This window comes from Zea mays, chromosome 10, assembly GCF_902167145.1.
Source record: "Zea mays cultivar B73 chromosome 10, Zm-B73-REFERENCE-NAM-5.0, whole genome shotgun sequence".
NCBI classification, from domain to species: Eukaryota; Viridiplantae; Streptophyta; class Magnoliopsida; order Poales; family Poaceae; genus Zea; species Zea mays.
This window is the reverse complement of record NC_050105.1, coordinates 4,227,532-4,253,555: the sequence shown is the minus strand read 5'-3', so window position 1 is coordinate 4,253,555 and position 26,024 is coordinate 4,227,532. Positions and strand designations below refer to the sequence as shown.

At 46.4% G+C, this 26,024-nt stretch overlaps 2 protein-coding genes across 2 annotated transcripts; both read left to right on the top strand.

Moving 5' to 3' along the window:
• The first annotated feature begins 2,256 nt into the window (after positions 1 to 2,256).
• Positions 2,257 to 15,261, top strand: LOC103642266 (uncharacterized). Its single transcript, XM_020545873.1, has 6 exons — positions 2,257 to 2,375; positions 13,989 to 14,151; positions 14,229 to 14,438; positions 14,518 to 14,687; positions 14,805 to 15,066; positions 15,202 to 15,261. The coding sequence occupies exons 1-6, from the start codon at positions 2,257 to 2,259 to the stop codon at positions 15,259 to 15,261; spliced, it is 984 nt and encodes a 327-aa protein (XP_020401462.1).
• Positions 15,262 to 21,174: 5,913 nt separating this feature from the next.
• Positions 21,175 to 25,991, top strand: LOC100282820 (uncharacterized). Its single transcript, NM_001155726.1, is given in 16 exon segments — positions 21,175 to 21,460; positions 21,576 to 21,672; positions 21,811 to 21,908; positions 22,084 to 22,239; positions 22,494 to 22,571; positions 22,684 to 22,815; positions 23,010 to 23,090; positions 23,282 to 23,353; positions 23,431 to 23,520; positions 23,773 to 23,917; positions 24,002 to 24,090; positions 24,223 to 24,318; positions 24,429 to 24,496; positions 24,588 to 24,687; positions 24,928 to 24,987; positions 25,552 to 25,991. Coding segments are annotated over 16 exon segments (1,584 nt in total). The 5' UTR covers positions 21,175 to 21,391; the 3' UTR covers positions 25,705 to 25,991.
• Positions 25,992 to 26,024: the final 33 nt, after the last annotated feature.

Genomic DNA, 26,024 nt, shown 5'->3' with positions numbered 1-26,024 from the left:
TTATGCCATGTCAGTTTGTTTTCTTTTTATGTCCTGATAATAAGCCTGGAAGGCATGCTGTATTTCTTCACTGTTTTCTATTTTCTAGTTTCAAAGTTACGGTTTCACTCAGTAGAACTGTCTGTTAGCCCTTTTACATATCCTATGATCCTTTGCAGTTGCAGGAAACAGGTGAAGTGAACCTCATGTCCAGTTCTTGCTCAGCGAAATGTGAAAAAACTATCTACGCATGCAAGCAGAAGAGAAAGTAGCGGTAAAACGTGTAGGAAAAAATGAACCACGACACGACAGCACCCTGTTTCTCCCCAAAAAAAACAGAGCTATAAGAAACTGATGTGCACCTAATTTGGAAAAATGCAGACAATCTATCCATGGACACCAAAGTAACATCTAAAAGAGAGCAATGGAGGAAGGAGTGGCTCACCTCGAATAGCTGCAGAAGAGACCGAGAGGACAGCGGGAGGATGTGCTTGTGTCTGCCCTTTGGGTACGTAGCAGATCTACAAGAGCAACATACACTATGAGCTAACACACATGACGCAATGAAGGAACCGAAACAACAGAAAGTAGGGTCCGAAGAAAGGAACGGACGACGGCGACGAAGTCGAGGATGAGAAAAACGCTTCCGCCGGGTACCAGGACGACGGAAAGAGGAAGACAGCAGCGAAGGGGCTCTATATACTACCTAGCAGCGGGATGGACGCTGTGTTCAAGTACAGAAGAACAGGGAGCCGGCGCTGTTGGAAAAGCACAGGCGATGGAGGCAAGGCAACGCGCGGATGAGCGGGATTTGTAAATACGGTGAACAGGCCTCACCTAACGTCATGGGCATAGGGCAGCGGAGGACAGTGACGCGCGTCGAGGTCAACAGGGGATCTACAGCACCACCTAATCTGGCTAACGGCGACGGCGAATTTGGACACCCTAGATCTACAGCGGCGCACGGGCCCGTACCCCGGTGGCGCTGCTGGAGAAGCGGAGGCGGCGCACTCACCTGGTTAACGGCGAAGCGCCGGCCGCAGCCCCGCGCCGTCCTCGGGGCGCGTCGCTCCGTCGCGGCAGATCCGGTCGCCCGCGCTGCTCGTCGAAGAGCCGGTCCGAGCCGTCCAGATCGCGGCACGACCCTCGGGGCAGCCGTAGACCAAGCCATGCCCTCTGCCCACCGCCACGACGGTCGTCCTCGCGCGCGGACGCTGATGCGTCGCCACTGGAGGCCGTGTCGCAGAGACGACATGGACGTTCCGGGTACGGCCGCTCAGTCGCGGTGTGGGCTCACTGGTGGAGAGAGTCGCGGTTGGAAGCCGTCGCACGGAATCACTGGGGGAGAGAAGACGGCTCAGCCGCGGTGTCCTCCCAGCCGCGCCCACTGCGGGCCCACATGTACCGCGACGCACGCGTCGGTGCGTAGGCGGCGGAGGTCGCGGGAAACGCGCTCCGAGCAGCAATACCGTGTGTCTTTTAACTAGAGGTAATTCTCATGCGTGCACATATATATATATGTGGGGTTCATTGGTTAAAGCAGCATGCATAATGAACAGCATTCCACTAGATATGCTGCTGTAGATTTATGTACGGTACTAGCATTCGACAGCAATCCATCCCGAGGTCTCATCAGATATTTCGGTACTAACAGTGGCGGATCCAAGATTGATTCAAGTGGGGGCTACTAAGCTAAGACTATAAATTTTTTTAAACTAAATAAAAAATATAATTCATGTTTAATATGACACAAGAATCAAAATATAATTTAAACATTCAAGAAATTTGTAGCCCAAAAATAAGTTGATACGAATTCAAGAAATACAATAATCAATGTGTACTGTTCATGAGTTGATGATGCGAATTAAATTTATGTTCCGAATTCAAGTCTTGAAAATGCTTCAAAATTTGCCCTAATTGTTTTAGAATTAGAAGCATCTTTTTCTGGTTCTTGATGGGAAATTTATCCATCTTATTCCTATAATCAAATCAAAACTTCAAATCAAGCAATTAAGTAAACAATAGCACGCTTGAGTCTACACACGTCTGCACCTTCACGACGTATGCAGTCTGCTCGGCCTCATGGCTTGCTTGCTTGTCTGCAGTTCGCGTCCGCCCGGCCGTCCCTGCTCGCTGCTCATCTGAACTTGCTTGCTTTGCTTTGCTTGTCTGGACTCTGCTTGCTTGCTTTGCTTTACGGTTTCACTGCTTGCCAGGAGGCTTCACCTTTACTGCTTGCCTCCTTCACCTTCACTGCTTACTTGCTTTGCTTCACGGATGGAGGATAGCCGGCCAGAAGCCCAGGACCAGGAGAGCGCCCGCGACGGTGCTCCGGCCTCCGGCCTCCGGGCGCGAGACGGCGTGAGGCGAATGGCGGCTGCCGGCTGGAGGGAGGCGTAGTGGTGGGCTGGGCTGCAGCCCAGGCAGCCCCGGACGCAGATCCGCCCCTAGGTACTACCATGCATCTAGACTGGCAGGTCAGCTGCTGCCAGAGAATTGGGCTGGGTCGACGTGTGTACAACTAGTGCCGTGAATTAGGCTGGGTCGGGCTGGCTCGGCTAAATCTATCGTGTTTCGAGTCAAATAGGCTCATGCTGTAAAGGTCTCAAAAACTTTTGGTTCTCTCTAAGGTATGTAATGGTGGAGAATACCAATAGTACCACATTGGAAGTCCAAGGGTCTTTTGGCTTAACTTATATGGTGGGATTTATTCCACTTATCTTGAGAAGTCAAGAAATGGACAAGGGCGTGCCACACGTGCGCGCGCGCGCCGCCGCCGCCGGGCGGGCGGGCGGGCGGTGGTGTGGTTAATTTTTAGCACTCACTAACTGCGTTAACCTTTCAGTTGCCTGTCTCTTCGTCAGCCGAGTGACACTTCTCCTTCAGCTGACCGACTCATGGCATGACTCGGCGAGAGCTGACCGACTCTTGGCGTGACTCGACGACCGTTCTCCTTCAGCTTCCCTCTGCGAGAGGTTAAATAGAGGAGCACTGCCCTCCGAAGCCGGTGCCGTTCGAGACCTTGCACGGGGGATCGGCAATTAGGTTTTTGGGGAGCGTCTACGCGACTGCCCAAAACATCTCCAACATGACAAAAGAAGCTGGCCAAGGATCTGGATCATCAGAGCGCATGGGAGGGTATGATCAGTTTATTTACTTACTGTTTTGTATTCTGGAGATTATATATGTTTAATATATTCATTTATGATGTTTCATATGTAGGAATAATTTTATCTTATCTGTTCTGTCTTATTATAATATGATAGATTTGTCTGTTTTAATTTTACAGTCATGCTGTTTATGTTTCTATCTGTTTATTTTCAATTGTTCAGTCAGTTTACATATTTATCATATTTATATGATTTATATAATTCATATGCTTTATGTTCTCATATCACTTATCAATTCGTACGGGCCTTGCCGGAGCCCAATAGACTAAGGTCTAGGCCCACCTTCGGGTCATGCTAATCCGATCCATATCACTTCGTGTTCGGGTATGTTTTGTGTTCCTATTTTTAATTCGTGTCCGTGGTTGCAAAAAAATTAAAAAAAAAACAGACCCATATATTTAGTACTATACTACTATGTACATCCAAATACCACGTCACCAGCATGCCTAGCGCCGCAACAGCCGGCCATCGACCAGCCACAAAGGGCAGCCCTCATTTCCTATTTATACGAAGTTTGAATAAATTTTTATGAAAAACTTTGGTCTTCGTGGTCTTGGAACCTAGCATGCACGTATGAGCCAAGTTTAGACCAACACGACCGAATAAAATTCATATTGTTTAATTTTTTTAAATTTAGTAAGATATAATCTTAATATGATTATAATATTTGGACTTTATATGGTCAGAAGACGCTAATCACATTGTTTAGGGTGTGTTTGGCATGACTCTGCTCCACCCCAGAGCAGCTCTACTCTAAAACTCTGGATGGAGCAGCTCTGCTCCAGAGTTTAGATTGTTTCTCATAACCAGTGGCAATGGCGGGTAAATAACTCAAAACTCCATGACTAGTTTGCTTTTTTGGAGTTTTCAGAGCAGCAAAAGAGGTACTCCAAAAAATTGTACTGCAGCTCCAAAAACTCCATAGAGTTTACAACTCTGGAGTTAGGGTGTTTGGCATGCTCTGGCCAGCTCCTCCTTGGAGTTTTGCTCTGGAGCCATGCCAAACAGGCCCTTAATATCTTTAATTTTAATTTTGTAAGTTATGGACTTTATGACGTTGTTTGCTTTCTATGGACTTCCATTTTAGTCAAATATAGAAACTAAACACCAGCACTTAATAATTTAGAGACTAAAATATAATAAAAGAGAGATGTTAAAAATTAATCCTTAAAAATCAAACATTTCTTAGTGCTGACTGTGAGAATGAGAGATGGCAATCAAAACAAAGTTATACATACGTTTCCTAGACTTATCGCTTTTTACGTGTATTGAAATTAAATTATTTTGTAATTAATATCGTATTTTAGTCAAATACTAATGTCTCACGAAAACTATATTAGAGACGGAGAGTTTGGTCAGGTAATGGCCCAAACCTAGGTACGTGGGTGCGTCGGGCACGCGTGGGCGGAGAATCGTAATTTACTTAGCAGTGTTTGGTTCTAGAGTATAGTAGAATAAAACCGCTCTATTCTAGTACTGAGACTGTTTGGTTCGAATCAAAGTGAAACAGAGCCGTTTTAATATATGAATATTCTATTAAGATGCTGGATATCAGGGCTCCGAAAAAACAGCCGGACCTAAGCGCTCCGCGACCGCCCGACACCCGTCACGGCTTCATGTGCCTCCTCCCGTGCGTGTATATTATGGTTATATTTAATATAATTATATTTGATATATATATATATATCTACAACTATTAAGACTCATCTATAGACTGCCCCCGCTCTCCCCTAACTCCCACGGCTCCCGCGCGCCCGCCGAGGATCCCGTCGCCCGCCCGCACAACACCGCGATTCGCGGGCGCCAGCCGCGATTCCCCGCCGCCCGGCAACCAAACACCGCCGAGGATCTCGCGCGCGCCCGCCCGCCCCCACCCAGCCACAATTCCCCACCCAACGCGCGCGAGTCACGCGCACGTCACGCACGTCGCGCCCGCCGCCGAGGCAGTTGGCGAAGACGAGCGTGTACTGGCCGGGCTCGGTGACGCGGAAGGCGGTGGAGAAGGAGGAGGAGCGAGCGACCTCGACGCCGGCGGGGTTGGAGGGCGGGCGGAGGCGGTCGAAAGTGAAAGGGAATTAGGCTTACACCTAGTCCCTAATTAATTTTGGTGGTTGAATTGACCAACACAAAATTGGACTAACTAGTTTGCCCAAGTGTATAAATTATACAGGTGTAAAAGGTTCACACTCAGCCAATAAAAAGACCAAGTTTTGGATTCAACAAAGGAGCAAAGGGGCAACCGAAGGCACCCCGGGTCTGGCGCACCGGACTGTCCGGTGTGCCACCGGACATGTCCGGTGCACCAGGGGGACTCAGACTCAAACTCGCCACCTTCGGGAATTTCCAGAGGCGACTCGGCTATAATTCACCGGACTGTCCGGTGTACACCGGACATGTCCGGTGCTCCAAGGAAGGTCGGCCTCCGGAACTCGCCAGCCTCGGGTTTTCTCCCTCGCCGCTCCGCTATAATTCACCGGACTGTCCGGTGTGCACCGGACTGTCCGGTGCAACCTCGGAGCAACGGCTACTTCGCGCCAACGGCTACCTGCAACGTCATTTAATGCGCGCGCAGCGCGCGCAGGAGTCAGAATCGCCCATGCTGGCACACCGGACAGCAAACAGTACATGTCCGGTGTGCACCGGACACCCAGGTGGGCCCACAAGTCAGAAGCTCCAACGGTCAGAATCCAACGGCAGTGATGACGTGGCAGGGGGCACCGGACTGTCCGGTGTGCACCGGACTGTCCGGTGTGCACCGGACTGTCCGGTGCGCCATCGAACAGACAGCCTCCCAACGGCCACTTTTGGTGGTTGGGGCTATAAATACCCCAACCACCCCACCATTCATTGCATCCAAGTTTTCCACTCCTCAACCACTTACAAGAGCTAAGCATTCAATTCTAGACACACCCAAAGTGATCAAATCCTCTCCAATTCAACACAAAGCCCTAGTGACTAGTGAGAGTGATTTGTCGTGTTCATTTGAGCTCTTGCGCTTGGATTGCTTTCTCTCTTTCATTCTTTCTTGTGTTCAATACTCACTTGTAACCAAGGCAAGAGACACCAATTGTGTGGTGGTCCTTGCGGGGAGGTTTTGCTCCCGGTTGATTTGAGAAGAGAAAGCTCACTCGGTCGGAGGGACCGTTTGAGAGAGGGAAAGGGTTGAAAAAGACCCGGCCTTTGTGGCCTCCTCAACGGGGAGTAGGTTTGAGAGAACCAAACCTCGGTAAAACAAATCCTTGTGTCTCACTTCACTATTTGCTTGCGATTTGTTTTCACGCCCTCTCTCGGACTCGATTATACTTCTAACGCTAACTCGGCTTGTAGTTGTGTTTATATTTGTAAATTTCAGTTACGCCCTATTCACCCCCCCCTCTAGGCGACTATCAATTGGTATCAGAGCCCGGTGCTTCATTAGAGCCTAACCGCTCGAAGTGATGTCGGGAGATCACGCCAAGAAGGAGATGGAGACCGGCGAAAAGCCCACTACAAGCCACGGGAGCACTTCATCGGAAGAGTCCCGCACCAAGAGGAAGGAGAAGAAGAAGAGCTCCTCCAACAAAGGGAAGGAGAAGAAATCTTCTTCTCACCACAAAGAGAAGAAGGAGAGATCTTCCTCCCATAAGCCGCATCGGAGGGGGGATAAGCACAAAAGGATGAGGAAAGTGGTCTACTACGAGACCGACACTTCATCAACATCGACCTCCGACTCCAATGCGCCCTCCGTAACTTCTAAACGCCAAGAGCGTAAGAAGTTTAGCAAGATCCCCCTACATTACCCTCGCATTTCTAAAAATGCACCTTTACTTTCCGTCCCATTAGGCAAACCACCAACTTTTGATGGTGAAGATTATGCTAGGTGGAGTGATTTAATGCGATTTCATCTAACCTCACTCCACAAAAGTATATGGGATGTTGTTGAGTTTGGTACACAGGTACCATCCGTAGGGGATAAAGACTATGATGAGGATGAGGTGGCCCAAATCGAGCACTTCAACTCTCAAGCGACAACAATACTTCTCGCCTCTTTAAGTAGAGAGGAGTATAACAAAGTTCAAGGGTTGAAGAGCGCCAAGGAGGTTTGGGATGTGCTCAAAACCGCGCACGAAGGAGATGAGCTCACAAAGATCACCAAGCGGGAGACGATCGAGGGGGAGCTCGGTCGGTTCCGGCTTCGCAAAGGGGAAGAGCCACAACACATGTACAACCGGCTCAAGACCTTGGTGAACCAAGTGCGCAACCTCGGGAGCGTAAAGTGGGACGACCACGAAATGGTTAAGGTTATTCTAAGATCTCTCATTTTCCTTAACCCCACTCAAGTTCAATTAATTCGTGGTAATCCTAGATATACTAAAATGACCCCCGAGGAAGTTATCGGGAATTTTGTAAGTTTTGAGTGCATGATCGAAGGCTCGAGGAAGATCAACGAGCTTGATGATCCATCCACATCCGAAGCTCAACCCGTCGCATTCAAGGCGACGGAGGAGAAGAAGGAGGAGGCTACACCAAGTCGACAACCTATAGACGCCTCCAAGCTCGACAATGAGGAAATGGCGCTCGTCATCAAGAGCTTCCGCCAAATCCTCAAGCAAAGGAGAGGGAAAGACTACAAGTCCCGCTCCAAGAAGGTTTGCTACAAGTGTGGTAAGCCCGGTCATTTTATTGCTAAATGTCCTATATCAAGTGACAGTGACCGAGGCGACGACAAAAAGGGGAGAAGAAAGGAGAAAAAGAAGTACTACAAGAAGAAGGGCGGCGATGCCCATGTTTGTCGGGAGTGGGATTCCGACGAAAGCTCAAGCGACTCCTCCGACGACGAGGACGCCGCCAACATCGCCGTCACCAAGGGACTTCTCTTCCCCAACGTCGGCCACAAGTGCCTCATGGCAAAAGACGACAAAAGGAAGAAGGTTAAATTCAACTCCTCCACTAAATATGAATCATCTAGTGATGATAATGCTAGTGGTGAGGAAGATAATTTGTGTGTTCTCTTTGCAAATCTTAACATGGAGCAAAAAGAAAAATTAAATGAATTGATTAGTGCTATTCATGAAAAGGATGACCTTTTGGACTCCCAAGAGGATTGTCTAATTAAAGAAAACAAGAAACATGTTAAGGTTAAAAAGGCTTATGCTCTAGAAGTAGAAAAATGTGAAAAATTATCTAGCGAGCTAAGCACTTGCCGTGAGATGATTGACAACCTTAGGAATGAAAATGCTAGTTTAAATGCTAAGGTTGATTCTCATGTTTGCATTGTTTCAACTTCCAATCCTAAAGATAATAATGATGATTTGCTTGCTAGGATTGAAGAATTGAATATTTCTCTTGCTAGCCTCAGAGTAGAAAATAACAATTTAATTGATAAGGCTAAAGATTATGATGTTTGCAAAGTTACAATTTCCGATCTTAGAGATAAAAATGATATTCTTCATGCTAAGATTGTTGAACTTAATTCTTGCAAACCGTCTACATCTACTATTGAGCATGTGTCTATTTGTGATAGATGTAGAGATATTGATGTTAATGCTATTCATGATCACATGTCTTTAATTAAACAACAAAATGATCATATAGCAAAACTAGATGCTAAAATTGCCGAGCACAACTTAGAGAATGAGAAATTTAAATTTGCTCGTAGCATGCTTTATAATGGGAGACGCCCTGGCATTAAGGATGGCATTGGCTTCCAAAGGGGAGACAATGTCAAAATTAGTGCCCCTCCTAAAAGATTGTCAAATTTTGTTAAGGGCAAGGCTCCCATGCCTCAGGATAACGAGGGTTACATTTTATACCCTGCCGGTTATCCCGAGGACAAAATTAATAAAATTCATTCTAGGAAGTCTCACTCTGGCCCTAATCATGCTTTTATGTATAAGGGTGAGACATCTAGCTCTAGGCAACCAACCCGTGCCAAGTTGCCTAGAAAGAAAACTCCTAATGCATCAAATGATCATGCCATTTCTTTTAAAACTTTTGATGCTTCTTATGTGCTTACTAACAAATCCGGCAAGGTAGTTGCCAAGATTGTTGGGGGCAAACACAAGGGGTCAAAGACTTGTGTTTGGGTACCCAAAGTTCTTGTTTCTAATGCCAAAGGACCCAAAACAGTTTGGGTACCTAAAGTCAAGAACTAAATTTGTTTTGTAGGTTTATGCATCCGGGGGCTCAAGATGGATACTCGACAGCGGGTGCACAAACCATATGACCGGGGAGAAAAGGATGTTCTCCTCATATGAGAAAAACCAAGATCCCCAACGAGCTATCACATTCGGGGATGGAAATCAAGGTTTGGTCAAAGGACTTGGTAAAATTGCTATATCTCCTGACCATTCTATTTCCAATGTTTTTCTTGTTGATTCTTTAGACTACAACTTGCTTTCTGTTTCCCAATTATGTCAAATGGGCTACAACTGTCTCTTTACTGATGTAGGTGTCACTGTCTTTAGAAGAAGTGATGATTCAATAGCATTTAAGGGTGTGTTAGAGGGTCAGCTATACTTAGTAGATTTTGATAGAGCTGAACTCGACACATGCTTAATTGCTAAGACTAACACGGGTTGGCTCTGGCATCGCCGACTAGCCCATGTTGGGATGAAGAATCTTCACAAGCTTCTAAAGGGAGAGCACATTTTAGGATTAACAAATGTTTATTTTGAGAAAGACAGGATTTGTAGCGCATGCCAGACGGGGAAGCAAGTTGGAGCCCATCATCCACACAAGAACATCATGATGACCGACAGGCCGCTTGAGCTACTCCACATGGATCTATTCAGCCCGATTGCTTACATAAGCATCGGTGGGAGTAAGTATTGTCTTGTAATAGTGGATGATTATTCTCGCTTCACTTGGGTATTCTTTTTACAGGAAAAATCTCAAACCCAAGAGACCTTAAAAGGATTCTTGAGACGGGCTCAAAATGAGTTTGGCTTAAGGATCAAGAAAATAAGAAGCGACAACGGGACGGAGTTCAAGAACTCTCAAATCGAAGGCTTCCTTGAGGAGGAGGGCATCAAGCATGAGTTCTCCTCTCCCTACACGCCACAACAAAATGGTGTAGTGGAGAGGAAGAATCGAACTCTATTGGACATGGCAAGAACCATGCTTGATGAGTACAAGACACCGGACCGGTTTTGGGCCGAAGCGGTCAACACCGCCTGCTACGCCATCAACCGGTTATATCTTCACCGAATCCTCAAGAAGACATCATATGAACTCCTAACCGGTAAAAAGCCCAACATTTCATACTGTAGAGTTTTTGGTAGCAAATGCTTTATTCTTGTTAAAAGAGGTAGAAAATCTAAATTTGCTCCTAAAACTGTAGAAGGCTTTTTACTTGGTTATGACTCAAACACAAGGGCATATAGGGTCTTTAACAAGTCCACTGGACTAGTTGAAGTCTCATGTGACGTGTTTGATGAAACTAACGGCTCTCAAGTAGAGCAAGTTGATCTTGATGAGATAGGTAATGAAGAGGCTCCATGCATAGCGCTAAGGAACATGTCCATTGGGGATGTGTGTCCTAAGGAATCCGAAGAGCCTCCAAGTGCACAAGATCAACCATCTTCCACCACGCAAGCATCTCCACCAACTCAAAATGAGGATGAGGCTCAAGTTGATGAAGGGCAAAATCAAGAAGATGAGCCACCTCAAGATGATGGCAATGATCAAGGGGGAGATGCAAATGATCAAGAAAAGGAGGATGAGGAAGAACCAAGGCCGCCACACCCAAGAGTCCACCAAGCAATCCAACGAGATCACCCCGTCGACACCATCCTCGGCGACATTCATAAGGGGAATTTAGTAGGATCATGACAAAGAAATTTGAGATGTCTATGATGGGGGAGTTGAAGTATTTCTTAGGATTTCAAGTGAAGCAACTCCAAGAGGGCACCTTCATCAGCCAAACGAAGTACGCTCAAGACATCCTAAGCAAGTTTGGGATAAAGGATGCCAAGCCCATCAAGACACCCATGGGAACAAATGGGCATCTCGACCTCGACACGGGAGGTAAGTCCGTGGATCAAAAGGTATACCGGTCGATGATTGGTTCATTGCTTTATTTATGTGCATCTCGACCAGACATTATGCTTTCCGTATGCATGTGTGCAAGATTCCAATCCGACCCTAAGGAATCCCACCTTACGGCCGTAAAACGAATCTTGAGATATTTGGCTTATACTCCTAAGTTTGGGCTTTGGTACCCTCGGGGATCCACTTTTGATTTAATTGGTTATTCCGATGCTGATTGGGCAGGGTGTAAGATTAATAGGAAGAGCACATCGGGGACTTGCCAGTTCTTGGGAAGATCCTTGGTGTCTTGGGCTTCAAAGAAGCAAAATTCGGTTGCTCTTTCCACCGCCGAAGCCGAGTACATTGCCGCAGGTCATTGTTGCGCGCAATTGCTCTGGATGAGGCAAACCCTGCGGGACTATGGTTACAAATTAACCAAAGTCCCTTTGCTATGTGATAATGAGAGTGCAATCAAAATGGCCGACAATCCCGTCGAGCATAGCCGCACTAAGCACATAGCCATTCGGTATCATTTTCTTAGGGATCACCAACAAAAGGGAGATATCGAGATTTCTTATATTAACACTAAAGATCAATTAGCCGATATCTTTACCAAGCCTCTTGATGAACAAACTTTTACCAAACTTAGGCATGAGCTCAATATTCTTGATTCGCGTAATTTCTTTTGCTAGATTGCACACGTAGCTCATTTATATACCTTTGATCATATCTCTTTCATATGCTATGACTAATGTGTTTTTCAAGTCCATTTCACACCAAGTCATAGGTATATTGAAAGGGAATTGGAGTCTTCGGCGAAGACAAAGGCTTCCACTCCGTAACTCATCCTTCGCCATCGCTCCAAGAACAGGACCTTGTCTTTGGGGGAGAGAGTAAAAGCCCAAAGCAAAAGGACCGAACTTCGTCTTTGGTATAATCTTAACTCATTTACTTATGACCAAAGGGGAAGATCGTACTTCGAGGGCTCTAATGATTCCGTTTTTGGCGATTCATGCCAAAGGGGGAGAAAGTATGAGCCCAAAGCAAAAGGACCGCACCACCACCAATTTCAAAAACTTAGTGCTTTCCAAGAGTATTTATCAATTGGTATCCTATTGTGTTCAAAAGGAGGAGAAAATTAGTTTTTCAAAAATGTATATCAAAACCCTCTTGAACACTAAGAAGTGGATCTCCTTTAGGGGGAGTTTTGTTAAGTCAAAGGAAAAGCATTTGAAACAGGGGGAGAAAATTTCAAATCTTGAAAATGCTTTGCAAACTCTTATTCATTTACCTTTGTCTATTTGCAAAAGATCCTTGAAATAGATTTACAAAAAGAATTTACAAAAACAAAACATGTGGTGCAAACGTGGTCCAAAATGTTATATAAGAAAGAAACAATCCATGCATATCTTGTAAGTATTTATATTGGCTCAATTCCAAGCAACCTTTACACTTACATTATGCAAACTAGTTCAATTATGCACTTCTATATTTGCTTTGGTTTGTGTTGGCATCAATCACCAAAAAGGGGGAGATTGAAAGGGAATTAGGCTTACACCTAGTCCCTAATTAATTTTGGTGGTTGAATTGACCAACACAAAATTGGACTAACTAGTTTGCCCAAGTGTATAAATTATACAGGTGTAAAAGGTTCACACTCAGCCAATAAAAAGACCAAGTTTTGGATTCAACAAAGGAGCAAAGGGGCAACCGAAGGCACCCCGGGTCTGGCGCACCGGACTGTCCGGTGTGCCACCGGACATGTCCGGTGCACCAGGGGGACTCAGACTCAAACTCGCCACCTTCGGGAATTTCCAGAGGCGACTCGGCTATAATTCACCGGACTGTCCGGTGTACACCGGACATGTCCGGTGCTCCAAGGAAGGTCGGCCTCCGGAACTCGCTAGCCTCGGGTTTTCTCCCTCGCCGCTCCGCTATAATTCACCGGACTGTCCGGTGTGCACCGGACTGTCCGGTGCAACCTCGGAGCAACGGCTACTTCGCGCCAACGGCTACCTGCAACAGCATTTAATGCGCGCGCAGCGCGCGCAGGAGCCAGAATCGCCCATGCTGGCACACCGGACAGCAAACAGTACATGTCCGGTGTGCACCGGACACCCAGGTGGGCCCACAAGTCAGAAGCTCCAACGGTCAGAATCCAACGGCAGTGATGACGTGGCAGGGGGCACCGGACTATCCGGTGTGCACTGGACTATCCGGTGCGCCATCGAACAGACAGCCTCCCAACGGCCACTTTTGGTGGTTGGGGCTATAAATACCCCAACCACCCCACCATTCATTGCATCCAAGTTTTCCACTCCTCAACCACTTACAAGAGCTAAGCATTCAATTCTAGACACACCCAAAGTGATCAAATCCTCTCCAATTCAACACAAAGCCCTAGTGACTAGTGAGAGTGATTTGCCGTGTTCATTTGAGCTCTTGCGCTTGGATTGCTTTCTCTCTTTCATTCTTTCTTGTGTTCAATACTCACTTGTAACCAAGGCAAGAGACACCAATTGTGTGGTGGTCCTTGCGGGGAGGTTTTGCTCCCGGTTGATTTGAGAAGATAAAGCTCACTCGGTCGGAGGGACCGTTTGAGAGAGGGAAAGGGTTGAAAAAGACCCGGCCTTTGTGGCCTCCTCAACGGGGAGTAGGTTTGAGAGAACCGAACCTCGGTAAAACAAATCCTTGTGTCTCACTTCACTATTTGCTTGCGATTTGTTTTCACGCCCTCTCTCGGACTCGATTATACTTCTAACGCTAACTCGGCTTGTAGTTGTGTTTATATTTGTAAATTTCAGTTTCGCCCTATTCACCCCCCTCTAGGCGACTATCAGAAAGAAAAGGCGAGCTTGACGAGCTCGGACTGGAGCGCGCAGGTGACGTCGAGGTCCTGGAGCTGGCGGAGGACGTGGACCCAGGCGTCGAGCGTGGAGAGGAAGAAGCCAGCTGGGAGAGGTCCAGCTCCGCGGAGGCCTGCGGGTCGAAGGCGATGCCGGAGACGTTGAGCTCCAGCACGCCCGAGTGGGAGAAGCCGAACTCGTCCAGCGGGATGATGCTCCGCAGGTCGGCCCGGATTGCGGTCTCCCGGATCTCGGCCGCCGCAGGGGGAACCAGCACCATCGCGGCGACGAGGAAGAGGAGGGCGGTCAGGGAGGGCCCCCGGTGCGCCACGGCGTGCAGCGACGGCGAGGCGGCCATTATGTGTGCCCGTCCAGCAACCTTTGTGCTCTGCTTTCTCCGCTCACCCCCTTCCCCTCAACGATAGACACCAAGGTATCCTTTCTGAATCTGGCTATTGAGGTAGATAATGTTTTTCACCATTTTAAGTTTTTTTTCTTTACGTTGATAATAGACTAAGGCTGATCTTGAGGAAGTTGTTGTCGCTGAAGCTGATATTATGAACTTGCAGCAAAAGGTTTCTGATCTTCGGGGACAACTCAACAACCAAGTTCAGTTGAGTTCCACCTCGTTATGTGAATCATGCAACAACAAGCGATCCATAAATGCAGACAAGCTTGTCGAGTAAGGTTTTACTGCTAAGCATTCAATATTGGTATATTATTATTTTCTCACTGTTTATAATATTTGCCTCCATTTAGAAACCTTGGTTGAGATATAATTGCCCCTTGCTTTCTGCAGAGGTGAACAAAACGCTGCCCTTTCTCCACAGATTGCCTCAGTCGAAGCACCACCAATTGTAGGGTCTTATTCTGTACCTGACATGTTCTGGGCTACAAACCAAATGGTTCAGAAGATGTTGTATTCAAAGGGTGAGATTGCGAAGGATGGCCAAGACGGATCACTTACATCAAGATGGAACTTTGCACAGAGACCACACTCAAATAGTCCAGTCGTGAGCAGGGTTCAAGGTTCTGATGCCTATTCAAGTACTAAAACCGAGGTGATCACATTCTGCAGCATAATAAACACTGATTTTACTACCCTGGGTCACCATAATCACCTGTTTTCTATGTCTTATTAAGATTATGCTAACTATGCCACTTTGACTTGAAGTTACTACTTTCACTATTTTCAGGAATCTGGAGGCGCACCTTCCTCTGCATTAGCCAAGCTGACATATGTATCTTTCAAGTAGTCCAGTAGAACCTCTGATTCATCAAGTAGTCCAGGAACGTCGTCGTGTGGTTCGACGCGTTCGCGGACCGCTGCCGCCAGCGAGCCGCGCACGCCGGCGACTTCACCGCGCGGCTCGTAGACATCATGGCTGGCTGACACGCGGGGGTGCGCGTACGTGCTCGGTCGCAATGGAGGGACGCATACGGGGATGTGTGGAGCGGAAGGCCGGTGGCCTGGCCGAGCTTTATAGAGATGGATCGAGAGAGCGGAGGCGGGCGGGCGCTGGAGGCTGCATGTGAGAAGTGAGAAGTGAGGGCCGAGGCCAGCAGGCGGCGGGGCTCCCGTCAGTTTTGTCCGTTGCCTGCAGGACACTGTCCGAGTACTATAAAAACAAAACTAGCCCTCCCCTGTGGCAGGCGGCCGGGCACTGGTGTTCGGGTTCCAAACCGCGAGTCCCAAGTCCCAACCCACGCGGCGGCGCGGTGTTGCCAGAGGCAGACTCGCTCGTGGTGGCACCCGTGTAGGCCGCGCATGGAAGGAGACGACGAGGGGGGGAGTGGATGACACCCCCAGCCCACGAGCCTTTAGCTCTAGCTAGGCGAGGTCGAGGAGAGCACGAATGACAACCACAGCCGCATGCACGCTCAAGCTCTAGCTACTCCTACTTGCACGGTGTGGCCGATCTTTTGTAATGCGCGGGATTGCGGAGCCGAGAGGCCAGGTGGCGGGCGTTGGCAGGGGGTGCTCCTGTCCAGGAGGAGAGGCGCTCTGCGTGGTTCGTGAAAGGGGCAGGTGAGGCATTTCGCTCCGCGCTAGCAGCCATCAGCCATGGCAGCGGGCGGGGGTGCTGCCTGCGCTCCGCAACCAGACGAAACGGCGCGCGTGGAGCGGTTCAGACGTTGTCCTGGTGGAGATGGCAAGTCCGTTTTCGTATGTTGGCAGATGACTGTTGTGTGGTGCGATGTGTTGTGGTCGATACGGCACAAGTAGTTGTGCTTATCTGGCGAAACCATGCTACTCCATTAGTCCAGTGTCTAGAGGGCAAAGCATCACAAGACCATCCTACTATGGATAACAATAGGGGTGGTAATCTCTACTAACTATTAAGGCATTAGTGTAGACTGACCTCGCCCCCCTCTACGCGTGGCAACCTCCACCCCCCACCCACCCGCAAACCCCGACCAAGTCGGCCTACCCCCGCGGAAGCTCCGCGCGCAGCGTCTTCCGCGATGCTCGCGCCCACCTGCTCTCCCGCTGGCACACCGCACACTTTGAGCAACCCCAAGGGCCTGTGCGCCGTGTCACAGCAGCCCGGGTCCATTGTGCTTGTTTGCCCTGGTGTCCAGAAGGGGCAGGTTAGGGTGGAACACTATAAGGCAAGGAAGACCAAGTTTATCAATGCACACACTTCCTGCATCGCGTGCTTTGCGTTGTCGCAAAATGGGAGGCTCATTGCGACTGCTAGCACCAAGGGGACTCTTGTTAGAATCTACAATGCAGCTGAAGGCAATCTCCTGTAGGAAGTAAGCTTTCTTTCACGCGCTCGTAGTTTTATTGTATACATGTACGTTCTGTTGGGTGACGTTGCAACTAATAAAAACTAATTTTGTCGAGTATGATGCAATCAAATGTCTTACTATTTTGTTTCGATAAGGAATTAAAAATTGTATCATGCCAGACTGCCAGCTCGCATGCTTGGCTTCCGAGCAAACTTTCTCCAGACCCCAAGAAAAATATAAGATCCGATCAGATATGTGTCGATGCTCATCCCAACGTACTCCCGTTGCAACGCACGGGCACACAGCTAGTATATATATATATCAAACGTAGGATAGAGTCGATTCGTTTTGCTTCACTCTATAACCAAACAGAAAAACATAACGACTCTATTCTGACTGCCAAACACAGAATAAAACCATTCCATACTCAGAATCTGAAATATAGCCATTCCGTTCAAATAGACTCTGAAACTAAACACTACCACATGAGTCAGGCATAGGATCGGAGTACCTTAAACACTTATAGATCGAGTGTTTGGTTTAAGGAATAATCTAATCTACCATCTTCCCACTCTTCTCTTTTTTTTATTTGGTTTATGGAATTGAATGAGTTGATCGATTATCACATCATTCTTCATAGTTAGTTAGTACTAATATAAAAAATGTACTCATGATGCACAACTTGTTTTGAATGTACGGATTTCTCAAACCAAACACCTCATTACGGGCATGACAGCCTGACTAACTCTAGGTTATTCTTCTAATCTACGTAGATTTCAGAGGATTAGGTGGATTTTTAATCCATACCAAATCAAAAAATATTCATAAATCTTTATCCGATCCATAGGAATAATCGAATAAGGGGAGATATGTTCGTCTAGTGTATATATGGAACTCGCGAAGCGGCGCGCCATCTCGTTGTTGCCTGGCCACGCTCCACCTAGAAGCGCTCGGACAGGCAAAAGGCAGGCACCAGCAGGATTTCTTCACCGGACTCCATGTCCTTCTCGTCTACCTCGAACACCTCCCTCCTCTGCACGCACGATAATCTCCTTCTCATCTTCTTTTATATACACAGACAGAGCAAGAAAGAAAATTAGACCTGTGTCTAGAGATTACGCACACCATATTCGGAGCAGATGAGATGAGACGAGCGATTGAGAAGGGGGTGGACTTGACTGGATTGGATAATTACCTTCGTGGCCGCGAATCGGAGGCCTGGGCACCGCCATTAAATCGGAGGCAAGGATGGTAATGTATTACGATTCAAATTTTTATTTATAATTTGTTAGTCCTAAATTATTTATAGTTCAAACATAAACAGAAATAGAGCTTGATCATAATAGGATTTTATCCTTAAATTTTATATTGTAAAATTTAGAGTCGTGTGGATTCGATGGGGGTCTCGAGGACGAACTGACCATTCGCTGGGTGTGTGGCTTCTTTTTTTTTTGCCATTCAATTCACGTTTCCGGGCCTTTGGAGCCCGGCCTGCTTCACCTTCAACCTGGCCTTTGTCTGGCGGACACAGTATGCGGCCCAGTGGACCCAACATTAGTCCAATCCAACCATTCCCTCGTACACACAAACATCCAAATCGTCGTCTACCCCTATGCCTCGCCAAAAAAAAAAAAAAAAAACAGAGCAGCCGTGCGGTTTAAATTGTCCGTCGCTCGACATAGATGCTCGTATTCTTTAATTCATTATTATAGCCAACGATGCTCGTACACACATAGATGCTCGATTCAGTCTTATGATTTGCCGACCTAACTTTCTTCGGAAATGCTTATACTGATAAGATATGCATGCGAATGTTTATATGAGCGAATATACGTTGTTAGTATATATAAAACTATCTCCCGCATCTTACTCATCCTCATCTAAATATTCAAACTACACTATATAAATATTATACTTTACAATATAAAACAGTATTTTTTGTGACTATATGGATGAACTGCTGGGACACGGACTTAGTGTCTACGTCTAAAGGTCAATTTGTTTGAGCTTCTCGCTAGTTTCTCGGTGTGAAAAAGCAAAAAGCTGAGATTTTTTAGTGTGGAAAGTCAGAAAATGAAATAAATAGTTAGTTTTTTGTTTGGCCTCTGGAAAGCTATAAGCTTAAAAAATATGAGTTTATATAAGAAGCTGGGAAGCCTAGTATCATGAACTTTTTATACCGTCCTAAGTTTATGAAGCCAATAACATTATTGAAAAGTTACTTTTAGCTTCTCATGATCAAAAGCTCAGCAACAGTTCTTTAGAAAAGCTCTAAAAGCTAGAGTTAGAGCTCGAACAAAGACTAAGTTGTGCAGAAAAAGTCTAGATATGGACATGAGATGATTTGTACGTACAAGTGTAAATCTTCCTAAATCGGATCCAAACTCATGTAGTCTCATAGATTAATTAGAGGATCACAATCAATCTAGATTAACCAAACACAATTGGTAAGAAAAACAGTATAGTATTGTTTTCTTCTGCGTTCGTTATTTACTGGCACTCTAGTGGACTTAAAAAATCTAGGGATGTGTTTAATTGCGAAACATACAAAAAAAAGGGATAGAATGATCTTTAGGAGGTGTTTGAATGCACTATAGATAATAGTTAGTTAATTAAAAATTAATAGTGGAATTAGCTAGCTAATAAATAGCTAGATAATTATTAACTAATTTGCTAAAAAGTAGCTAACAACTGAAATATATGTTTTGGTTAATTTTAACAGCTAACTATTAGTTTTAGTATATTCAAACGCTCAGTTTGAGGGTGAAATGATTATCGCTCTTATTTGATTGAAGGGATCGATTTATTATATCTCATTGTAAGGAAATACATCAAACACATAGTCGGATACTCTAGACGCTTGTCCGTTCTCGGCCGGGGGGTTTTTCAAGACGTATTCATGAATTCTTCTTTCCTAGGAGAAACGAGTTTAAGGTTCATCTCCTGGGGCCGGGCTGCATAGTTTTGACATCTTAGCTCGGCTGCCTAGCAAACACCAGCTCGCCTACTGCACCGGAGCTGGGCGAGGCTGCCTCTGCTTGGCGCGGGAGTCACGACGAGGATGATCGAGAGCATGAAGAAGATGGAATAACCGAAGTCGCATGTGATCTGAAGAAGAGAGGGAGAGAGAAGAAAGAGAGGATGAAAAGAGAAACTCTGTCCAAGTGACCGCATCCGTGTTCCATTATATGAGAACACAGGATTATACTAGCATATACTACTAGTTTACGGGTGGAGAAGTGGTGTATGAGTTGGAATCAACCAGCGGGTACTAGAAGAATGTTCTGGTCTCGCGTGGTGGTGGCGCAACTGAGAAATCTTGAGAGCAGTGGTCGTCGTCGTCGTCCATGAGATTGACATGTAGCTTATTAGACCCTAGTTGATGGTTATTAACAGTTAGCCTGGATCCTAGTAACCGTACATCAATGCAATGCTCTTTTCGGTAAACCTGCTTGGACCATCTATGGTTTCATCTAGAAGAGCGAACAGAGCAGTCCGGTCAAGCATAGATCTGAAAAAGACCATGGCAGTATGGCACGTGTTACGTTGGATTCTTGTGTGGGTTGTGTGTCTGTGTGTGTGTGGGTGGGGGGGGGGGGGGGGGGGGGGGGGGGGGGGGGGGGGGGGACCGTTTGACGAATATGCAAAGCTGCGTACCGATGGAGAAGAAAGGCAACGCTTTCTCATTTGCCGGGGTCGTAACCAATGTTCTGGAAAACAATGGGAGAGCGACAGGTTTTTTTTTAAAATTCTTCCTTCCATTCGTTTTCCTCTTTAAAAAAAACTCGGCCGGGAGAGAAAGACCGCCCTCCCGGTATTATATTAAGAAGAGACCGAAACAATAGTCCCGGCCGAGAAAATCCCCGAACCCTGGTCCCCATCACTAACGGGTCGGCGTCAACTGTCCACTCTGTAACGACCCAACCGGAGGGTGGCGCACAGGACATCGTAACCCGAGAGCGGATAGGACACAGCGAGGGAATTTTTTTAACCAAGTCTGAAAATTCGCTCCCGGGGGAAATCGAACCCAGGACTTGGAGTGCTACTCGGAAGTTCTTAACCACTAGGCTAGAGGCCCTTTCGCTCGTTTTCCTCTTTGATTGCCACGAAGCAGCAAGCACCGCCCCCTCCTCACCACCACCAGTGTCCATGGCCCAATGCTGCAGGAGCAGCTCTCGTCGGGCCCGCAGGCAGTGCCGGGCTCACGGTATTGCGACGCCGACGCCGACGCCGTTCCGTTGGAATTGACCGCCGTCCGGCGCGACCCGATGGAAAAAGCAAACCGGCGGCATGTCCGCCGTCCAAAGAAAGTCCAACCCAGACCAAATCCACCGTTTCGTTGCTGTTCTATTCGGGTACAGAACACCCATTGGTTTGGAAGCCATCACCACCACCACCTATAATAAATTGCACGAGATTTGCCGCGAGACCGCATCTCCATCCCGCATCGCGCATCGCATCCACCGCCGAGCTTGCTTTCTTTCTTTCTTTTTTCTGGGAGAAGAGGAAGAAGAGGGGAGGCGCGACAAAAAGGGCGCCGCGCCCCGCCCCGCCCCGCATCGCCCCCGACGCCGGCATCTCTCCCTCGCTCTCCTTCTCCCGATCTGATCCGAAGCGCGGCGGCGTCGACGACGACGACCTAAGGGCACGATGCATTCGACCAACCTGCTGCTGGAGGAGCCCATCCGGATGGCCTCCATCCTGGAGCCATCCAAGACCGTAAGCCCCTCCCTTCCTTCGTCCTTCAGATGTCTTCGGTCTCGCCCGCCGGGGGCTACCCGATCCCAACGGATTCCTCCGCCGCTGGTCTGATTCCCCCCCACCCCACTCGCAGAGCTTCTTCCCGGCGATGACCAAGATCGTCGGCACGCTCGGCCCCAAGTCGCGCTCCGTCGACACCATCTCCTCCTGCCTCAAGGCCGGCATGTCCGGTAATTTCTCGCTCTCCTGCCTACTCCTTTTCTCTCCCCATGGCTACCTCCTGTCTCAGTCGCACCACAATTTACCTTCTTTTGTTATGCACAATATAAATAAAACTCATGTATGTTATAATTCCGGCGCGCTGGCAGTCGCGCGGTTCGATTTCTCGTGGGGAGACGCCGCCTACCACCAGGAGACGCTCGAGAACCTCAAGCTCGCCATCAAGTCCACCAAGAAGCTGTGCGCTGTAAGTGACCCCCCCCCCCCCCCCCCCCCCCCCCCCCCCCCCCCCCCCCCCCCCCCCCCCCCCCCCCCCCCCCCCCCCCCCCCCCCCCCCCCCCCTCTTCATTTGTCTCCATCCTGCTATTGGTTCTTCCGCACGTATATATCTATAACTGCATAATAAAATTGCTTGCTTGCAGGTTATGCTTGACACGGTTGGACCGGAGCTGCAGGTGGTCAACAAGAGTGAAACCCCCATCTCCCTCGAGGAGAACGGGACTGTCGTGCTCACGCCGCATCAGGGCCAAGAAGCCTCCTCCACCTTGCTGCCCATCAACTTCGATGGACTCGCCAAGGTTAGCAACATGGGCAAGCTGTTTTCGTCGGATCTAATATCCAGCTCTGTATTTTAGTCAATTACACTTACAGTTCTAGTCAAATCAGCTGCAACTGCAACTGCTAGCAGATCAATCTACTATATCGCAGATCAACTTTTAGTGTCTTGTTTGCACATGACAGCACAGCTAGCAGATCAACTTCTAGTCTCTTGTTTGCACATGACAGCACAGCGCTGAAAAAAAGGACACTTTTGGGCTTTTGGCCTTTGCAGGCTTTGACACCAGGTGCAACGATATTTGTGGGCCAATACTTGTTCACTGGTAGCGAGACTACTTCAGTTTGGTTGGAGGTAAAAAGCCCTGTGCACCCTCTACTTACAGCTACGATATACATTTTTATGTTCTGTATGTCTTCCCAGTCGTCTGCGTTTAAGCTAACAATTCCCCCATCTGCCTGTATAGGTTTCTGAAGTTAAAGGAGATGATGTGGTTTGTATCATCAAGAACACAGCTACCTTGGCTGGGTCGCTCTTCACGCTGCATTGTTCCCAGATTCATATTGACTTGCCCACGCTGTCTGATGAGGATAAGGATGTAAGCAGCAACTCTCGAAAGTGTGATTTTATGTGTCCTTGTGTAACTGTTGCTTCGAGTTTGATGTATCCACTTCCTTTCAGAATTTAACCTTAACAGCATGAGAATTCTGGGTCCGAACTATATTTGCTGTAGAAGTTCCAGCCGTGTCCTTAGGCCCATGCTAGGACTTACTTTCGTGAACTGATTTTCAGGTTATCAAAAAATGGGGTGCTCCAAATAAGATTGACTTCCTCTCTCTGTCTTACACAAGACATGCAGAAGATGTGCGGCAGGTAAGCAATTAATGACATTATGGATGCATTTTCACTTATTTTGTTTGTTCTCTATAATTGTTGTGCTTCTAAACAATACAAACATTTTTGTTAATGAGAAGGTTGCTTAGCTATATTTGAATACAGTGTCTCCACTTTGTGGGAGAAGAATGGTGTTAACAGTGCTAGTGTTTTTGTCCCCTGCAATACAGGCACGTGAGTTCCTCTCGAAATTGGGTGATCTTAGCCAAACTCAGATCTTTGCCAAAATTGAGAATGTTGAGGTATTTTCGAGTTGGTTTCTTTCTTTTTCATTGTTAGCTTATGTATCTCTGACATCTACCCACTTATTGCTTTGCAGGGCTTGAACCATTTTGATGAAATACTGGCAGAGGCAGATGGTATCATTCTGTCAAGAGGAAACCTTGGAATTGACCTTCCACCTGAGAAGGTTTGCTTTCTCAACTAACATTGTATCAGTTCAGAAGACCTCAATTTAGACATACACTAGTACCCAAAAAAACCTAAGCTGTTAAAGGAAATAAATACAATATAGCATGTACATCAGCATTTACTGACATAACCTTAAACATTTTATTTCATATTAATATTTTTTTATTGTTTTAAGATGCAACAATTGTCCTTTTTTATACCAGTTCATTTAGCCTTTGATCTTTACCTCTCTAGGTTCTCCATATTGTAGGTCTTTTTGTTTCAAAAGTCTGCGCTTCACAAGTGCAACATGGCTGGAAAGCCTGCTGTTGTTACTCGTGTCGTGGACAGCATGACTGACAACCTCAGACCTACTCGCGCAGAGGCAACTGATGTGGCAAATGCAGTTCTTGACGGTAAGTTCTTGACAATCTTTGGTGGACTCTGGCTTTTGTAGCCTAACATACTAATCATGATGCACAATTTTATTTTTACTTCAGGGAGTGACGCCATTCTCCTTGGTGCTGAGACTCTCCGTGGTTTATATCCAGTGGAGACTATTTCAACAGTGGGCAGAATTTGTGCTGAGGTAAAATTTCTATTGAGTTTTATGTTTTCTTGATGAAGGATTTATCTTTACTTCTGTGTGTACTTTCTTTTGCTTTTCATCTGGCTTTTCATTGATCAGTTCATTATACAATGTTTGTCAATTGTTTTACAGGCTGAGAAGGTATTCAACCAAGATTTATACTACAAGCGGACTGTGAAGTATGTGGGAGAACCTATGACCCACTTGGAGTCTATTGCTTCTTCAGCAGTAAGATATATATGCTTCTCATATTTCAATCTTTGTCAAATGTTTGTATGAGAAACATTTTTCTGTCTATCAATGTTTTTTTTTCTAAAATACCATAACTACTTTTCTAGGTGCGAGCTGCACTCAAAGTTAAGGCATCAGTCATCATTTGCTTCACCTCTTCTGGACGAGCTGCAAGGTATATATATATACAAATGAATATTGCTTATACAGGGCTGTAGTTTAAGTTCAATGAAAATTAGTCTCATGTATATCTAAATGATTTGCAGGCTCATTGCTAAGTACAGGCCCAGCATGCCTGTTTTGTCTGTTGTCATTCCTCGTCTAAAGACAAACCAACTGAGGTGGAGTTTCACAGGTGTTTTTGAGGTGCGTGAACAACTTTTTTTCCTTTTGAACTGTGTTTGTGATCTTCACAACATATCTATGCAATGTTGGGTTCTCATATTGTTATTAGCATGTTGACCATTTATTTCTGAATTACTGCCTGTGCAAAGTTTAGCTTATTGACATTAAACATATAACCATTCAACTTCCTTTTCTGTTTGTCAGTGGATTGTGCTAATATTTGGTACTATATGACTCATTTTTTTGTATGATTTCTTGCAGGCAAGACAATCACTCATAGTTAGAGGCCTCTTCCCTATGCTTGCTGATCCACGACACCCAGTAAGTTAAACATCTCATTTATTAGAGGGATTTAAGTATATACTATAATTGCAACACAAACTTCTGATTTCCTACGTGTAGCCAATATATGGGATTAGCATCATTGTATTCTTTGAAGTCTAGCGTTGTTTCAACTCTTCTATGGTAATAAGATGTCTCAAGACAGTTTGACGATTTTTAGTTAGTAGTATGAAACTAGGGTTCGTACATGTATATATCAACCTTTATTAACATAACTATATCATGTTTAATGGTTCTTGCTTCCATTGGGTTTCACACCATGTTTCAAGGCAAGAACACTAGAATGCAGTTCAGTAGTTTAGTTTCAAACAGTTTGCATGGTATGATAAGTATGGTTTATCGAGCCTTTAGTCCCAAGCAAGCTGGTGTATGCTAAGATTGAAACTCAATTGTTGTTACCTCTAACTTGTCACGTATTATCGTTCTTAAATAGTTTTCATATATTTCAAATTCGGTGGGGCAAACTGATTGATTGATACCTGACTGAACGAACGATGGCTATCTGGTGACTTGGCATTAATCAATCTCCATTGTATCTTTCAGGCTGAATCTACCAGTGCTACAAATGAGTCTGTGTTGAAGGTTGCTCTTGACCATGGCAAAGCCTCGGGCGTGATCAAGTCCCACGACCGCGTCGTCGTTTGCCAGAAAGTGGGTGATTCCTCTGTGGTGAAGATCATTGAGCTGGATGATTAGACAATCAGGCTATGCTGTTGTCTACTAGGGCACGTTTTTGCCAATTTTTTTGCCTAGGCCGAAACTTATTGGCTATGTATAATCCTATAGCGCTTGAAAACTGAGCAGTTTTTCCTATGGTGACATCATAGGATTTGCTTTTACAGTTCCAATTATGGTGTAGTTCGAAATTTGCTCGACTAAACTGCGGTGTAACAGTTAAATGGGCAGATGGAATAATGTAATCATACTGTTCCCTCGTTAGGTTGTCACTTGAATTGATGATCTGGGCTTTTTTTTTTGGTTAATCCTACCTCTTGCTGCGGTGCGGCCTGCTAGTT